Source organism: Callorhinus ursinus, unplaced genomic scaffold (assembly GCF_003265705.2).
Source record: "Callorhinus ursinus isolate GAN/ISIS: 27379988/994484 unplaced genomic scaffold, GSC_fseal_2.0 scaffold9, whole genome shotgun sequence".
NCBI classification, from domain to species: Eukaryota; Metazoa; Chordata; class Mammalia; order Carnivora; family Otariidae; genus Callorhinus; species Callorhinus ursinus.
The window spans coordinates 49,440,824-49,458,261 of NW_027397071.1; the positions used below are offsets into that span (position 1 = coordinate 49,440,824).

The 17,438-nt window shown below is 39.9% G+C and overlaps 1 protein-coding gene across 1 annotated transcript in view; it reads right to left on the reverse strand.

Moving 5' to 3' along the window:
* The window catches only part of LOC112824047 (inactive tyrosine-protein kinase transmembrane receptor ROR1), a 499,173-nt gene that overhangs the window by 215,054 nt on the left and 266,681 nt on the right, over nucleotides 1-17,438 (reverse strand). The window contains exons 3-4 of the mRNA XM_073896619.1: nucleotides 7,439-7,726; nucleotides 6,739-6,769 (exon numbers count right to left, since the gene is read on the reverse strand). Of these exons, the coding sequence (XP_073752720.1) occupies nucleotides 6,739-6,769; nucleotides 7,439-7,726 (319 nt within the window). The remainder of the gene's footprint in view (nucleotides 1-6,738; nucleotides 6,770-7,438; nucleotides 7,727-17,438) is intronic.

Genomic DNA, 17,438 nt, shown 5'->3' on the forward strand with positions numbered 1-17,438 from the left:
GAAATATCACACAGACATAAAAAGGTTAGATCATGCCATTTGTGACAACATGGATGGACCTAGAGAGTATAATGCTAAATAAAATAAGTCAGACTGAGAAAGGCAAATACCATATGATTTCACTCATATGTGGAATAAAAACAACAAAAAACAAATGAATAAACAAACAAAAACAGAATCAGACCTATAAATACAGAGAACATTCTGTCGCCAGAGGGAAAGAGGGTGGGGGCAGAGGTAAAATGGGTAAAAGGGAGTGGGAGATACAGGCTTCCAGTATGGAATGAATACATAATGGGAATAAAAGGCACAGCATAAGGAATATAGTCAATAATATTGCAATAGCGTTGTATGGTGACAGATGGTAGCTACACTTGTGGTGAGCATAGCATAATGTGTAAACTTGTTGAATCACCAAGTTGTATAACTGAAACTAAATCTAATGTAGCAGTGGGTCAACAATACACACACACATACACACACAAGTCCAGTTTTCAATAAAAGGTAGTTCTTTGAAAAGATCAATGAAATTGAATAACCTTTAGCTAGACTAGGTAGTCTGACCAGAAAAAAGGAAGGAAAAAAAAAAAAAGAAGACATAAGTTACTAAAATCAGGAATGAAAGAAGGGACACCACTACCGATTTTATAGAAATTAAAGAAATAATATGGGAAACTATGAACAACTATATGCCAACAACTCAGATAATCCAGATGAAATAGATAAATTCCTCAAAAGACACAAACTACCGGAATTGACTCAGGAAGAAAGAGAAAATCTGAATAGACCTATAACAAGTAAAGAAGTTGAATTAGTAATTTTGAAACTTCCCACAAAAAAAGTTCATGCCCGATGGCTTTACTGGTAAGTTCTACCACAAACATTTGAAGAATTAAGACAAATCCTTCACAAACTCTTAAAAAAATAGAAAACAAGGGAATACTTCCCAATTCATTCTAAGAGCCCTGAATTACCTGATATCAGAACTAGACAAAGACTCACAAGAAAAGTACAGACCAATATCTTTTATAAACACAGACACAAAAGTCCTCAACAAAATACCAGTAAATGGAATCTAGCAACACATTAAAAAAAAAAATTATAGACCATGACCAAGGGGAAATTATTCTAGGAATGTGAGCTTGGTTTAAAATAAAAAATCAATCAATGTAGTAGATCACATTAATATAATAAAGTTAAAAGAAGTGATCATCTCAATAGACACAGAAAAAGCATTTGACAAAATCCAACACCCTTTCATAATAAAAAAATCACACAAGAAAATAAGAATAAAACTTCCTCAATCTGATAAAGACATTTAAGAAAAATCCTCTGCTAGCATCATAAAAGCTTTCCTCTTAGAATAAGGAAAAAGCCCAGAATGTCCTTTCTTTCCACTTCTATTTAACATTGTACTGAGGTTTTTAGCCACAGTTATTAGGCAGGAAAGAATAAATAAAAAGCGTACAAATTGAAAAGGAAAAAGTAAAACAATCTCTATTTGCAGGTGCCATGATCTTATAGATAGAAAATTCTAAGAAATCCACAAAAAAACTATTAGAGCAAATAAATGAGCTCAGCGAGGGTGCAGAATACAAGATCAGTACACAAAAATCAGTTTTATCTCTATAGAGTAGCAATGAATAATCTGAAAATGAAATTTAAAAACTCATAGAGACAAAGTAGATTAGAGGTTATCAGGGGATGAGAGGAGTTCCTTTATGAGATGACAAGAATGTTCTAAAATAAGATAGTAGTGAGGGTTATACAACTCTGTGAATATACTAAAAACACTAAGTTTTATACTTTAAAATGGTCAATTTTATGGTATGTGAACAATATGCCAGTAAAACTATTATTTAAAAAAAGGGAGGGGGGCCTGCCCTGGACCTACATATAACAAATACACTGAAAATAAGTTCAATATACACATGGGGTCCTCTGCCTCTTGAGATCTGGCACTTGATGCTGACACAGCATAACCAAATCGTTAAACATCCATTTCTGTAACTAACACTGATCTGGCCCCAGGGATCACTTCTCTTCATCTCTTGCCCTATGTCCTTAGAATAGAAGGCAAGTGTGATTCTATACTATGATGATCTGCGTGTTGTGTCACTGCCAGGGGAGGAGATGGACACTGCTTGGAGCCCAGGAACGACTGCAGTGACAAAAGCACTTCAGTAAGAGAAAAGATAATCAACTTGTCAAATTCTTCCTCAGTGTATGCTTGCACAACAAACTATCATTCCCAATATTACCAAGCATCCACTTTCTTGTTTTTCTTTCTATTTCTTTATATTCTGAAAGGTCTTACAAATTAAAATAATATTTGCAAGATTGGGGTGCCTGGGTGGCTCAGTTGGTTAAGCATCCAACTCTTGGTTTCAGCTCAGGTCATGATCTCAAAGGTTGTAGGATCGAGCCCTGTGTCAGGCTCCATGCTCAGTGGGGAGTCTGTTTGGGATTCCCTCTTTCCCTCTCCCTCAGCCCCTCTCCCACTCTCTCTCTCTCTAATAAATAAATAAATCTTTTTAAAAAAGAATAATATTTGCAAGATTATATATTCTCATGGCTGAGAACAATTCTGCAATACTCAGTGTTATGAGTTGAATTGTGTTCTCTCAAAATTCATAAGTTGAAGTCTTAATCCCCAGGACCTCAAAATGTGACCTGATTTGGAAATACGGTATTTACAGAGGTAATTAAATTAAAGTGAGGTCATTGGAGTGGGTCCTAATACATTAGGACTGGTGTCATTATAAAAAGGGGAAATTTGGAGACATGCACTTAGAGGGAGAATGCCATGTAAATATCATGGCAGAAATCAAGATGATGTATCAACAAGCCAAAGAATTATGGCAAGTCACCAGAAGAAGAGAGAAATCCTCCTCACAGCCTTCAGAAAGAACCAACTCTGCCAACATCTTGATCCAGGATTTCTATCTTCTAGAACTGTGAGACAATAACTTCCTGTTGTTTAAGTCAATTCAATATTCCTTGTTATAGCAGCTATAGAAAACTAATACATTAAGCAGTTCATATTGTTCTTAAATTTGGGCATGTATAGGATAATATGTGAAGCATGATGCTGATTTATATGATGAAATCATATATTATATTTTTATAATAATATGATACATTAATATAATATTTTGTAATATAATGTGTACTATCATGTGATTACTTATCATGACCCATATATTATATATTATATACATTATATATATGTTATTATGTATATAATATATATAATATATAACATATATATAATATAGATTATAGCTCATAATATGTTGTGAAATATCATGATTATCACATGACCCCATTATTATGTTTGAATATGATATATAAAGTTCTTAGTTCATTTGCTATAATTATTAGCAAATTGAACAACTGCTTTAGGAATTTCATTGATAATTATAGCTGCTACTGGCTCAGGGGAGTACAGTTTCCTCAAATTAAAGTTAGTTTTAAAAAGTAAAAATTATAAAACTTAAGAAAGTTTGTCTAATTTGGCATTGTTGTCAAAAGAATACATGCTAAAATCTTGTGTAAAAATCTGTGTAAAACAACAGAGGTAGTCATTTTGCTGAACTGAAGGCAATAAAAAAAATTTTAATGAAATATATAACAATCTATGAATCATATGTATATATAATATCTCTGGCCATGAACAGAACACTCAGACAAGCATAATAATGATTAAAGTAGTCATTTTTGATAGTTCTTGGCTTTTAGTCATATACAAACCATAACTTTATAAGTATTTTTTGATTTTGTCATTATGAAGGTATATTTGTCAATGTGGGAGGACAGAACATATTTCATTTAACAGTTTGCTAGCTTGATTTATAACTTTTAAATATTTAGACGTGTGGTATGTGGGCCTCCACTTGTACTCATGCCCCAGGCCCTATAATTGTCAGGGGTGGGCCAGGACCCAGCAATGACAGAAGAAATAAAGCCTGAAGCCATGAACAGAAGCCAAACTAATGTCTCAGACTTGCTCCTACTACATCCTAAAATGCCATTCTGTAAGCTTCATGTGGAAACCTGATGTAGTCCCTAGAAGGAGTGACAAGTGTCTCACTACCTTTGCCTTCCTGGGCCATTGTCTCAAGGACCCTACAAGTCCTTCTCAGTTGGGGGTTGTGTGGCTTTGTGGTCTCAAATGGCACTTGGCTCTCACCAGGTTTCCTAAACCTAATACATTTCACCATTCCAAACATTAGGGCTATGTCGTGGGCTTGCACTGTATTCCTTTGCAGTAACTCTGCTGTGCCACCCTCAAGTAAACAGAACGATGTTACATATACACTTCACTCCTACCTACATTTGGAAAAAATACTGTGCAGTTTGAGAAAAGGCTTGCAGAGCAATCCTCAAAGCTGCGATAGTCACCCTGGCTATCATTTTGTTCCGTTCTACCTGTCCTCTCGTGGCGGGCTTGCCTGCTTGCTGGGGGCTGTGAGGACAGGGAAGGGAGACGAGCATTCTATCTGGGAATTAGTCTCGGTTAGAGAAGAACTCTTAGGAACAGGGTTAAGTGGTGACAGCAGAGAAAAGGGAAAAAGTAGGTCACTGGTTTCTAAGGGAAAGAGAAAAAAGTGCATCAAAACACCAACGGGGCTAACTGAACATAATAATAAAAAGTAAAAAACAAAACAAAACAAACAAACAAACAAAAAAACCCACCAACTGGTGAGGCTCCTGGGTGGCTCAGTTGCTTAAGCATCTGACTCTTGATTTCGGCTCAGGTCATGATCTCAGGGTTGTGATCAAGCCCCGCCAAGGGCTCTGTGCTCAGCAGGGAATCTCCTTGAGATTCTCTCTCCCTCTTCCTCTGCCCCTCCCCCCACTACCCATGTGCATGCTCTCTCTCTCAAGTAAATAAATCAATCTTTAAAAAAAGAAAAGGAAAGGAAAATGCCACTGTCAATGCCCAAAAAAGGATGAAGATTGACCTGCAAAAGGCCCCATGGGATTTCCAACTTCGATTGTATTCTACTGTAGCTCCCTCCAAGCAAACATGGCAACTATCTGTACATTTCATGCTCTCACTGCCTAATCTGATGGATAATCAGACGGCTAACATGAAACAGAGGGGCCTGACATCAAAGGATACTCTTAGCTGTGACTGAGCATCTTTAAGGATATCAGGATCCTTTCTGTAGACATCAGCTCACAAAAACCGTACACTATCTTTCTATAAAATTAAAAACCATGAGATCATGACTACGACTGGGCTCATCAGAAAGACGGTAGCAAAGGAAGAATGAAAACATCAAGAAGTAAGGACATACAAGTGTTTAAAAACAATTCTGACAACAAAAAAGGGATTCTCAGATGCAAATGCAACAGTCAGAACGTCAACAGCCCGGTGCTTCATAGTAAAGGCAGATTAGTGAACCACATTCATCCACCTCTGATGCAGATTATCTACCACATTTGAAACACAGATTAACAGGAACAAATAAGGCACCGGGGTGGGAAGCATTTCTACAGCAAGTAACGAAAGTTTTAATCTTTGTTTAAAGAAGACTTCAAAAGGATTCCACATATCGACGGATGGTGAGATCATTAAAAAAAAAAAAAACTTCAAGAATGCAATGCCGAGTGACCAAGTTTCTGACCTGTTTTAAGATCAATCAACATTTTCTACCTAGATAAGTAGAATGAAATTAGCACTTGGGTGATTTTAAAGGCTCTTTTACGGTTGCCTTTAATCGGCTGACGAAATAGCAGAACGGGGTGGCTGAAGGCCAATGTTTATTTTTACCCACTACCTGTTTTATTAATGGGACTGTGGGCCACTGGGCCCTTCAGGCACACACAAATATATTAAAATACTCCACACTGTAATTAAGTGGCACAGAAGGGATTAGAGCAAATTCAGGGGCTGTTATATTTGCTGTAGGTGCCATCTAGGTCAGACATTCTGGTGCTCTTGTGGTAGAGCTGAGTGAATTTTATTTCTGAAGTCTACAAAATATGGAATATATTTTCTTGCAGAGCGAGGGTTTTAATAAATGGCTCTTATCCCCCAAATAAAAACATACATCAAGAAAAATGCCCCAAGCAGATGCTCCTACAGTGAAGGAAGAGAACCCCTTAGCCAGAGGAAAGGACAAATGCATCACGAATCACATCAGTTTAAGAAATGGGGTCTTTAGACTCCAATAACAAAGGACTCGATATGAATCAAACCCCTGTAACTCTCAGTCCCAGCCCAGGGCTTTCTTCCTTCCCCTATGTGAGTCAGAACTTTTGCCTCTAAGTTTTTTAAAGGGAATACAAATAAAGTGATCCCTAACTGTTGGTCTGTTCAATAACTCTAGAGCATCAGGAATGCAATGCTTGCAGAAACACAGAAGAGATCCATTTAGGCTCCAGGCCTAACACTGCCCTGGATCATTTTTTTGTTTGATTTGACCAAATCCATTATCATAACTAAATGTTAGATTGATTTTAAAAATAGAAAATATAAGTAGGTTTTTGCTTTCATCAACATGTTCAGAATCAACAAGAGAATCAACCACAATTGAGGTTAGTGCCAGTGCTGGTCTCTTGTGAATCTTCGTATCAGAGAAAAAGCAACATGGAACGAGGGCAGGGCAACATGGAATGAAATCTGGACACAGTGTTTTGGCCCAAGCAGAGGACAACACTGTCTTTGCCCTAAAAACCTCTGGAGAAACACTGAGAAGTGACAAGAAGGGAGATAAAAGTACTTACGAGGACCCTGGACTTGCAGTGGGAGGGGGGCCTGGAGAAATGAAAGGAAAACAAAAGAAACAGTCAGGCTGGGTTACTGGAGAGTGAGCGTGGGTTCAGTCAAACCATTACAGATGAAAGTTCTCAACCACCTCGAGGTGAGCTTTTTCTGGGATTTATTATTTTGTTTCAGTTCCCCACAATTACCTCTACCAAAAAACGTCCCAGTGAGCACCTGTCTAGAGCCCACAGTTCCACAGGCCTGGAAAACGCTAGGACAAGTGCTGGCAAATGAGTCACTAGAGTAGGCATCCTCATGCTACTCGGGGGGTTTGCAGTGGGAGGCTGAGTGGTCCCAGAAGCACACTGGTCAAGACAGGAGAGGTTTGGAAGGCAGCTGGACAGACAAGGGGCATACGTGCTGTAGACCTTCCCATCTTCTCTCTCACTGGCATGGTGGTTTAGAGCAGGGCTGTGGGGTCAGCCAGATCTGGACCCCACTCCTGCTCTGCCATTTACTAGCTGGGCAACCCTGCACATGGTCCTTAACCATTGGCCCTGGTTTACTTACTTGTAAAATGGGTGCAACTGTACCAGCTTTAGAAACTGTCCCAGTTTCTAGGCACATAGGACATTTTCAGTATGTGCCCATTCCCTCCACCCTGCCCCCCCCCCTTGAATGCTGAGGGCCAAAGGCCATCCCCAGCAAAAGGTGGCTTACCAAACTTGACGAACAGGACTCCAGTGGTAGAAACCACCTTCTTGCCGTTTGTTGCCACACATTGGAAGTAGCCTGTGTCTGTGGTGTCGAGGTTTCTAATCCGCAGCCTGGAGCCATAGTTGGTTGCCCGAAAGGAGATCCTCCGGGGCTCCTGCACCACAGGTGCATCATTTTTGAACCAGCGGATGGTGGGAGGTGGATTCCCAGACACTTTGCAGTGCAGTTCAGCTGTCTGCCCCAGGGACGTGGTGATGTTATTCATCGGTTCATCGAGGGTCAGGTAAGAATCTGTGAGCACAGGGTGAAGGAGGTAGGTGAGAGGGGCAGACAGCTAAGGAGCACCTCCGAGCAACCCAAATCCACTCCAGTGCGCCCCAGGACCACAGAGAGACTGCACAGGAGAGGCATGGTGGAGACAGACCAGGCATGAAATTATACATTTACTGAGACCCCGTGACTATAGAACAATCACCCACGGAGCCTGCTGCTTACAAGGAAACTTGTCACTAACCATCGTTTAAAACCCAAAGTTTTCAAATGACCATATGGTAACCCATGGATAAGTAAATGTACTTCCTAAGCCAACACAGAATGAGATTTTGTGTTTCAAAGTATAAGAAAAACACACGGTCCTTGTTACAGACTCAAACAATACTGTGAAGAAGAAAAAGCTTCAAAATTCACCTCAAATCTTTCTACCCCAAAATGATACCATTCTTAACATGCTGGCAAAGATCCTTCCAGCTTGTCCACTTTTGATAGGAAAGAAAGCATGAAAGACTGGAAAAGTAGGAGCGACATATTTATATCCACATAGCATAAGGTCAGGAATGATGCTGAAAACCTTGCAGCCAGTGATGATATAAACCCCAGGTTGTCGGCAGATAAAGTAATGAGGCAATGAATAGTTCCATAATGTTAACTCATATTAACCATTAAGATGTTACAATAAATAATTCCATATATTCAACTTTTAATTGAGCTATAATTTACATTTTAGGAAATGTACCCATCTTCAGTTATATAGTTCCAGAAGTACTGACAAATGCATATATCCATGTAACCAATGCCCTTACCAAGATAGAGAGCATCCTGAACAACCCAGAAAGTACCCCTAAGATCTTCTGTAGTCAATGCTTGTTTCCATCTGCACCCCCATCTCCATTCTGGGCAACTGCAGTTCTGATTTCTATCATCATAGACTAATTTTGTCTGTTCTAGGATTGCATATAAATGGAATCATACTGTATGTACATTTTTCATTTGGCTTCTTTAGAGATTTCTTAAACATTTTAATAATGAAATAAATTTTAAGTTTATTCTTCAATAATATATTTTAAACCTCATATTGATATTAGTTGCAGAATCCAGTTACAGAGAAAATAATTTACTATTTAAAAAATTAAGTTCAATATTTTTTTAAAACAATTGGTCTGTTGTTGATGTATAAGGAGTATTCTTTGACTTTATGTTCCCTGACCACCCACTGTCAGGTTGATCTCCTCTGCATACCCTCCCATTGCCTTCTGTCCTTCCCTGACTCCCAACCTGGGATGGGTTGTTAAGCAGTTGTCCTCTCTGCCGGACTACAAGCCCATAAGGGCAGGCATCTAGAATGTTTTGTCATCATTGTATCTTTAGTGTATCCTACCGTCTAGCAGCTTTGTCCAATAGGACTTTCTGTAATGATGGAAATGTTCTATAATCTGCATTGTCTAAATGGCAGCCACCAGCTACAGGTGAGCTACTGAGCACACGATATGTAACTAGAGCAACTAAAGAACTGATTTTTTTTTTAAGATTTTATTTATTTGCCAGAGAGAGAGAGAGAGAGAGAGCGCGCAAGTGAGCGCACAAGCAGGGAGAGTGGCAGGCAGAGGGAGAAGCAGGCTCCCCACTGAGCAAGCAGCTCGATGCGGGACTCAATCCCAGGATCCTGGGATCATGACCTGAGCGAAAGGCAGACGCTTAACCGACTGAGCCACCCAGGCGTCCCAAGAACTGAATTTTTAAATTTAAATTTTAACAGCCACACGTGGCTAGTAGCTGCCGTATGGTACAGCATAAGCAGAGCATAGTAAATTTGTTGAATTTAATGGAACTTTGTTGAAAAATAACCCTTTTTTGGGAGAGATCTAAGTGGCTAATTTAAAAGCACCCAAATTCCTATAAAATACTTTCATACATGCCCAAAATAAATCATTCATTAAGTACCTTAATTTTCCACAAAAAGATTGGGGAGAGATGTCAAAATCTGGGCAGTCCCACAGGAGTATGTCACGCATGTGAATGACATTTATCTTATGTGAGTGGTAGAAAACAGATTAAGTATGACTATCACTCACTGTGTTTCCAGAATGACACTTTTCATCCCACTTAAACCAATGAATAATTATCCTTCACAACGCAATCATGAGCCCATAAATTATGTTGCTAATGTCCTGCTTCTTTCCATTTATATTCTGATCTTTATCTCTGAACTTGTTTCTCTAATCTATATCCATATATATTCAATCTATGAATGTTTCTGCTCTAGACAGAAGCACATGTGTTCCTAAGACATTTGAGGTGTGCCCAGAGAGTAGAGAGACTAAGGAACAGGTGGCTTTATGGAGCTGTCATCATGGCCTCACAGTCCTGTCTCCTACTCAGAGAATGGCTAACTAAATATCCTTGCTAGAAAAGAAACATGGAAATAGCAATGCCAGTATAAGCATAGTGATTAATACTCCATTGGGCAGGTGCTGGAACTCAACTAACTGGGTTTGAATTCTGGGTCAGCCCTCAATTCTGAGTGACCTTAGGCAAGTTACTTAAACTCTGGGTACCTCAGTTTAACTGAAAAATAGGAACAATAAATAGGACTCTACCAGGCAAAGCTGTTGGAGGATTAAAATTAAATTGGGTGACACATGGGCAGCACTTAAACTAGTGTTAGGCAAAAAAGTAAGCACTCAAAATGTTAATCGATGTTACTGCAATTCTTTTTATAATGATAACAATTTTTGTATAATGCTTTTCAGGTTACTGAGTCTTGCATTCTCCTCTAACAATCTAGCAGAGTAGGAAAGGAGGAGCACTAATGATCACAAGAAGGAAATCACATCTCAGAGATGCACTGACCGGGCCCGTGGTCTCTCAGTGACCTCGCTGTACCTTGTGCCCAAAGCCTCCAGTGCTAGCAGCCTTAAGTTCTCAGGCTCAGCCAAGCAGAAAGTCCAAGTGAGCCAACAGGCCAATACGGTAGTGAGTACAGATGGACTATTGAGAATCCTACAGTACGCCGGGGGCTTGGCTTCTGTACTCACTCGCTCAATAACCCTACAAGGCAGGAATTGTTATCATTGCTTTATAATGATGAGACCTAGGATCAGAGACGTTAAGTGACTTGCCCAAGGTCACATGGCTGAACTGAGGTCTAATCCAGATCTCTCGGATTCCAAAACCTAGCTCTTTCTATTCCGCCAGACTACCTGGGCAGCTCGAGCCCCACTGAGGGTTGGGGACAGAACTTGAGTTTCTTCCCTAAAAAAGAGCAAGCTGGGGACACACACCCACATCCCCACAGGGCTGTGATCTACCCCTAATTCCAGTCAGGATTGTCTAGCTAATGGGTCTAAACTTTAGCTGGTGTTCTGGTTTCCCTCCAGAAGCCAGGTAACTCACCTTCCCTGCTACATGGGGATCCCAATTCCCCTGCCTATCCCCTGGTAGGCCCTTCTCCTTTTTTTTTTTTTTTTAAGATTTATTTATTTATTTATTTGAGAGAGAAGGGGGAGAGGGATAGAGGAAGAGGGAGAGAATCTCAAGCAGACTCCCCAGTGAGCGCAGAGCCGGACATGGGGCTCAGTTCCACAGCCCTGAGATCATGACCTGAGCTGAAAATAAGAGTCAGACGCTCAACCGACTGAGCCACCCAGGCGCCCCCTACCTTCTTTCAATATTGAATCTAACCACACTCCCAGAGGCCAGGATGACAGCTGCTGGGTGCATGCCTCAGGGGTTAACATTACCTGCTGAGTTTTAGTCAAAAACCAAAGTCACTTCTACTTCTTCTCTTTAGTTTTCTCTGACAGGTGGTTGGAGCCAAAGCCTAGCCAGCTCTGTGGCCAAGTCCACATAACACAACACATAAAAGGGTGGCTGGCACTTCAAACTATTTCTTTGACTCCAAACTCCAGTTACTTCGCATGATACCATAATCACAGACATACAGAGCTTCAAGTTTGTTCTTCTAGGAACATAAGTTAACCAAGAACCAGAGAGTTCTATCATGTGGGGGAGGAGTAGTTTTTCAATTACCCTCTGGAGGCGTATTCAGATTTATTGAAAACAAATTAGTAAGGGCGGATCTAATATACAAAATCAACCCTCACAGACTCTGGAGCCAGAATGCCTGAATTCATGTCCTAGTTCTGCTCCTTATCAGCTGTGTGACCTTGGGCAAGTTGTGTACCCTCTCTGTGTCTCAGTTTTGTTATCTGTGAAATTAGTACACTAGGTGTACCTTCCTCATAGGGCTATTTCAAGCATGAAATGAATTAACACATGGCAAGTGCTTGGAATAGGCTCTAACACAGAGCAAGTAGCATGTGAGTTTCTGTTATTTTTATCAGCTGTATTTTTCTTTTCTTTTTCTCACAGGTATCTTATTCCTAAAAGTAAGGAATGATTATTCGTCCAACTGATTGGTTTCCTGACCAAGTTTAGTCTTGATTTCATAGAAAAGGACACCAGCGGGGTGAAGTCACCTGCCTGAGATCACATAGCTAATACTCTGCAGGCAAGAGTAGCTGACTTGTCCATGAAGCTCTATATAATACCCACCTGAAAACAAAAATGAGGACTGCAGGGCATCTTGAAATCAGTGTAGTCACTGGCCCAAGCGGTGTATGTCCAGAGAGAACAAAGGAAATGTAAACAAATCTTTGTGTTTATTGAACAAAGGAGCCCTGACCCACAAACACAGGGAATTTGGTTTTAACTTTTTACCAATAAAGAATAATGTTCAAATTTGTTTGCCATCTGTAGCTGCTCACTTAGAACAAGCAAATGGCCCGGCCCTCAGTTTGGCAAAGACTAGGAGCATCAGAATAACATTTGGCCTAAACAACATGAAAGCATTTTGTGACTAGAATAAAATAAAATAAAATCTCATGTCTGCATCATTACTATCAGCCCTGTTGTTAACAAGCCCCTGGCTACAATCCATTCTCTTCCCAGAACCAGCTGGATCCTTCTGCAGCAGCCTCACGGGCCACACTGGGGGATCCATTCTCTTCTCTACTCCTAAAGCTTGGTGTGGCAGCTGCGGGTTCTGATCCAGGAGTCATTCCTTTCAGGGAACATGTGGGTATCTCCGGGAAGAAGCCCAGCACAGAGGACACCTGCAAAGTGGACCCGACACTCGCTGTGCCGCGAGCTAGCTGCTTGTGTCAGTCATTTCACATCCTAGACTCTGGCTTCATGCTCTGTTACACGGGCCTGTGCAGGCTGTTCCTCCTGAGCGGTCTACGTTTCCATACGGAGTAGCCACAGACGCCCTAGAGGGCAGACAGCACATACCAGCTGGGCCTGATGCCACACAGAGCAATGGGGCTTCTACATTTATACCTGGCTACTCATACTTTCTTGCAGTGGCTTGACTCAATACCTCTGACAATGTGTGCTTGAGCCGTGGAAGCTTTCTCATCCTTCTTTCCCTTCTTCCTTAGGTCACAAATGCTGGCAGACTGGCCAGGAGCAGGTGGACTATAATTTGGCTTCAGAGAGAAAAATACTCCAATTCTGCTGACTCCACCTTCTAGCTCTGTGTTGCTGTGTCTCCCAGTGGGGGGGTACTGGTAATAATGATGATCATGATAAAAACATCGACGATGATGACACAATAATGACAGCGGTAACAGTTAACCCCTCAAGGGTACTTACTATTATGGCAGGTGTTGTTACAAGCTAGTTTTATTATCCTCATCTTACACATCAGAAACCTAACGCACAGACAGCGTAAGGAAGCTGTCTGAGATCCCACAGTGAGTAGAAGTGAATCAAGTTATTGATTCAATGCAATTACAATCAAGATCTCAGCAAGTTATTTTGTGGATATTGACAAACTGGTTCTAAAGTTTCCATGGAGAGGCAAAAGATCCAGAATAGCCAAAATAATATTGAAGGAGAAGATCAAAGTTGGAGGATTGATACTACCCAATTCCTGATATAAAGCTACAGTAATCAAGACAGTGTTGTATTGATGAAAGAATGGACAAACAGATCAATGAAACAGAGAGCCCAGAAATAGACCCACATAAGTATAGTCAACTGATCTTTGACAAGAAAGCAAAGGCAATACAAAGGAACAAAGAGAATCTTTTCAACAAACAGTGCTGGAACCACGGTATATCCACATGCAAAGAAGTGAATCCGGACACAGATCTTATACCTTTCACAAAAATTAACTCAAAATGGATCACAGACCTAAATGTGAAATGCAAAATTATAAAACTCCTGGAAGGTAACAGGAGAAAAATCTAGATGATCTTGACTATGATAATGACTTTTTAACTTATTTTTTTAAAGATTTCATTTATTTATTTGAGAGAGAGAGAAAGAGAGTGCCAGCACAAGTCAGGGAGGGCATAGGGACAAGCAGACTCCCTGCTGTGCACGTAGAGCTCGATCCCAGGACCGTGGGATCATGACCTGAGCAGAAGTCAGACGCTTAATGAACTGAGCCACCTAGGCGCCCCACAATAATGACGTTTTAGATACTACTGGGAAGACATGATTCATGAAAGGAGTAACTGACAAGCTGAACTTCATTAAAGTTAAAAAAATCTTCTGCTCTGCAGAAGACAATGTCAAGAGAATGAGAAGACAAGCCACAAAATGGGAGAAAATATTTACAAAAGAAACATCTGAAAAAGGAATGTTGTCCAAAATATACAAAGAACTCTTAAAACTCAAGGAGAAAACAAAAACCTGATTAAAAAACAGTCCAAGACCTTAACAGATACACCTCATCAAAGATATAAAAATGGCAAATAATCATATGAAAAAATACTCCACATCAGATGTCATCAGGTAAATGCAAATTAAAACAACAAGATCCTGCTATATGCTTATGGGAATGACCAAAATCCAGAACACTGACAACACCAAATGCTGGTGAGGATATGGAGTAACAGGAACTCTCATTCATTGCTGGTGGGAAGGCAAAATAGTGGCTTCTAGCCACTTTAGAAGACAGTTTGGCAGTTTCTTAAAAAACTAAACATATTCTTAGCATATGATCTAGTAATCTCGCTCCTTGATTATTTACCCAAAGGAGGTGAAAACTTACGTTCATACAAAACCCTGCATAAAGATGTTTATAGATTTATTCATAACTGACAAAGCCTTGAAGAAACCACGATGTCTTTCAGTAGGTGAATGGATAAACTATATTACATCTAGACACTGGAATATTATTCAGCACTAAAAGAAAATGAGCTATCAAGCCATGAAAAGACATGAAGGACACTTAAATTCATATTATTAAGTGAAAAAAAGCCAAACTGAAAAAGCTACATACTGTGTAATTTCAACTATATGACACTCTGGAAAAGGTAAAACTATGGAGACAGTAAAAAGATCAGTGGTTGCCAGGGGTTGGGGGGAGGGGAGCAGGGAGGGGATGAATGAATAGGCGAACACTGAGGATTGTTAGGGCACTCTATAATGGTGGATACATGTCATTACACATTTGTCTAAACGAATAGAATGGACAACACCAAGAGTGAACTGTAATGTAAGCTATGGATTTTGGGTGATCATTAATTGTAAGATGTACCACCCTCGTGTGGGATGTTGATAATGGGGGAGCCTGTGCATGTATGGCAGCAGGGGGTATACAGAAAATCTCTGTATCTTACTCTTAATTTTGCTCTGAACCTAAAACTGCTCTAAAAAAATAGTCTTAAAAAAATTAGATGCTCTACTACCCTATGACCCAGCAATTGCTCTACTGGGTATTTACCCCAAAGATACAAATGTAGTGATCTGAAGGGGTACATGCACCCCAATGTTTATAGCAGCAATGTCCACAATAGCCAAACTATGGAAAGAGCCAAGATGTCCATCAACAGATGAATGGATAAAGAAGATGTGGTATATATACACAATGGAATATTATGCAGCCATCAGAAAATGAAATCTTGCCATTTGCAATGACATGGATGGAACTGGAGGGTATTATGCTAAGCAAAATAAGTCAATCAATTGAGAAAAACAATTATCATATGATCTCACTGACATGAGGAATTTGAGAAACAAGACAGAGGATCATAGCGGAAGGGAGGGAAAAATGAAACAAGATGAAACCAGAGAGGGACACAAATCATAAGAGACTCTTAATCTCAGGAAACAAACTGAGGGGTTGCTGGAGTGGAGGGGGGTGGGAGGGATGGGGTGGCTGGGTGATGGACACTGGGGAGGGTATGTGCTGTGGTGAGCACTGTGAATTGTGTAAGACTGATGAATCACAGACCTGTACCCCTGAAACAAATAATATATTATATGTTAATAAAAAAAATTAGATGCTCTGATTTTTCATTCTTGGACAGAAATTCTCAAACTTTCTGGTTTCAAGACCCCTAAAGACTAAAATATTGAGCCCTGGACATCTGGGTGGCTCAGTCAGTTGGGCATCTGCCTTTGGCTCAGGTCATGATCCCAGGGTCTTGGGATCGAGTCCCACATCGGGCTCCCTGCTCAACAGGGAGTCTGCTTCTCCCCGTGCCTGCAGCTCCCCCTGCTTGTGCTCTCTCTCTCTGACAAATAAATAAATTAAAAAAAAATCTTTAAAATATTGAGGACCTCTAAGAGAAAATTTAAAAACATTTGTATACTAATTTATTGAAAAATAAAAAAGTAATGTCATTACTTAACATAAATAATATATTTCAATGAAAAATAACCATATTTTATATACACACATACATAGTGAAAAGGATGGCATTGTTTAAATTGTTGTAAATCTATTTGGCTTAAGAGCAGACAGCTGGATTCTCCTCTTTCTGCATTTAATCTGTTGAAATATGTTGTTTTGGTTAAAGTACATGAAGAAAATGGCTTTACACAGCTGGAAAAGGGAGGGGTATTTTAATAGTCTTTTCAGATAATTTAGAATATCCTTCTGTGATACTATACTAAAATTTGACAAGTGGTAGTTTCTTAAAGGTTCATCATGATGTGAATCTGAAGCCTTATCAGTGAACTTTTCATTATCTGTTACATTAAAAGGGGTTGGTTTATCTTGGACTTTAAAGATCTTTTACCCACATATGATTTTGTAACACCACGCATTGTCCATTTAGAAAATATTGTTCCAATGAGTTATGTACATATTCCAAATGTGAACACATTTAATTACATAATAGAGAGAAATCATTTTGTTAATATCATCCCCAATCTCATCAGTAAACTAGAAAGCTGTTGGGCGCCTGAGTGCCTCAGTCAGTTAAGCATCTGCCTTCTGCTCAGGTCATGATCTTGGGGTCCTGGTTTCGAGTCCCCTGTCGGGCTCCCTGCTCAGTGAGGAGTCTGCTTCTCCCTCTCCCTCTGGCCCACTCCCTGCACCGCCCCCACCCCCGCTCTCTCTCTCCTCTCAAATAAATAAATAAAATCTTAAAAAAAAAAAAAAAAGACTAGAAATCTGTCAAGCTCATGGTGGTGGCTAAAAGTTTCCCAAAATTTTAATTTTTGCTTGGAAGCTCAAATTTTATTATTGGCGAATACCATCTCCTGTTTATTTGAAGTGGCAGACTCATTTTGTTCATTTCCAAGAATATTCAAAAATAACTAACCATAGTTTGACGGTCATTCTTCTTTTTTTTTAGTGTAGTTGACACACACTGTTATATGAGTTTCAAGTGTACAACATAGTGATTCAACTTCTCTTGATGTTACGCTCTGCTCACAAGTATTGTTACCGTCGGCTCCCACACAACACGTACAATACTACTGA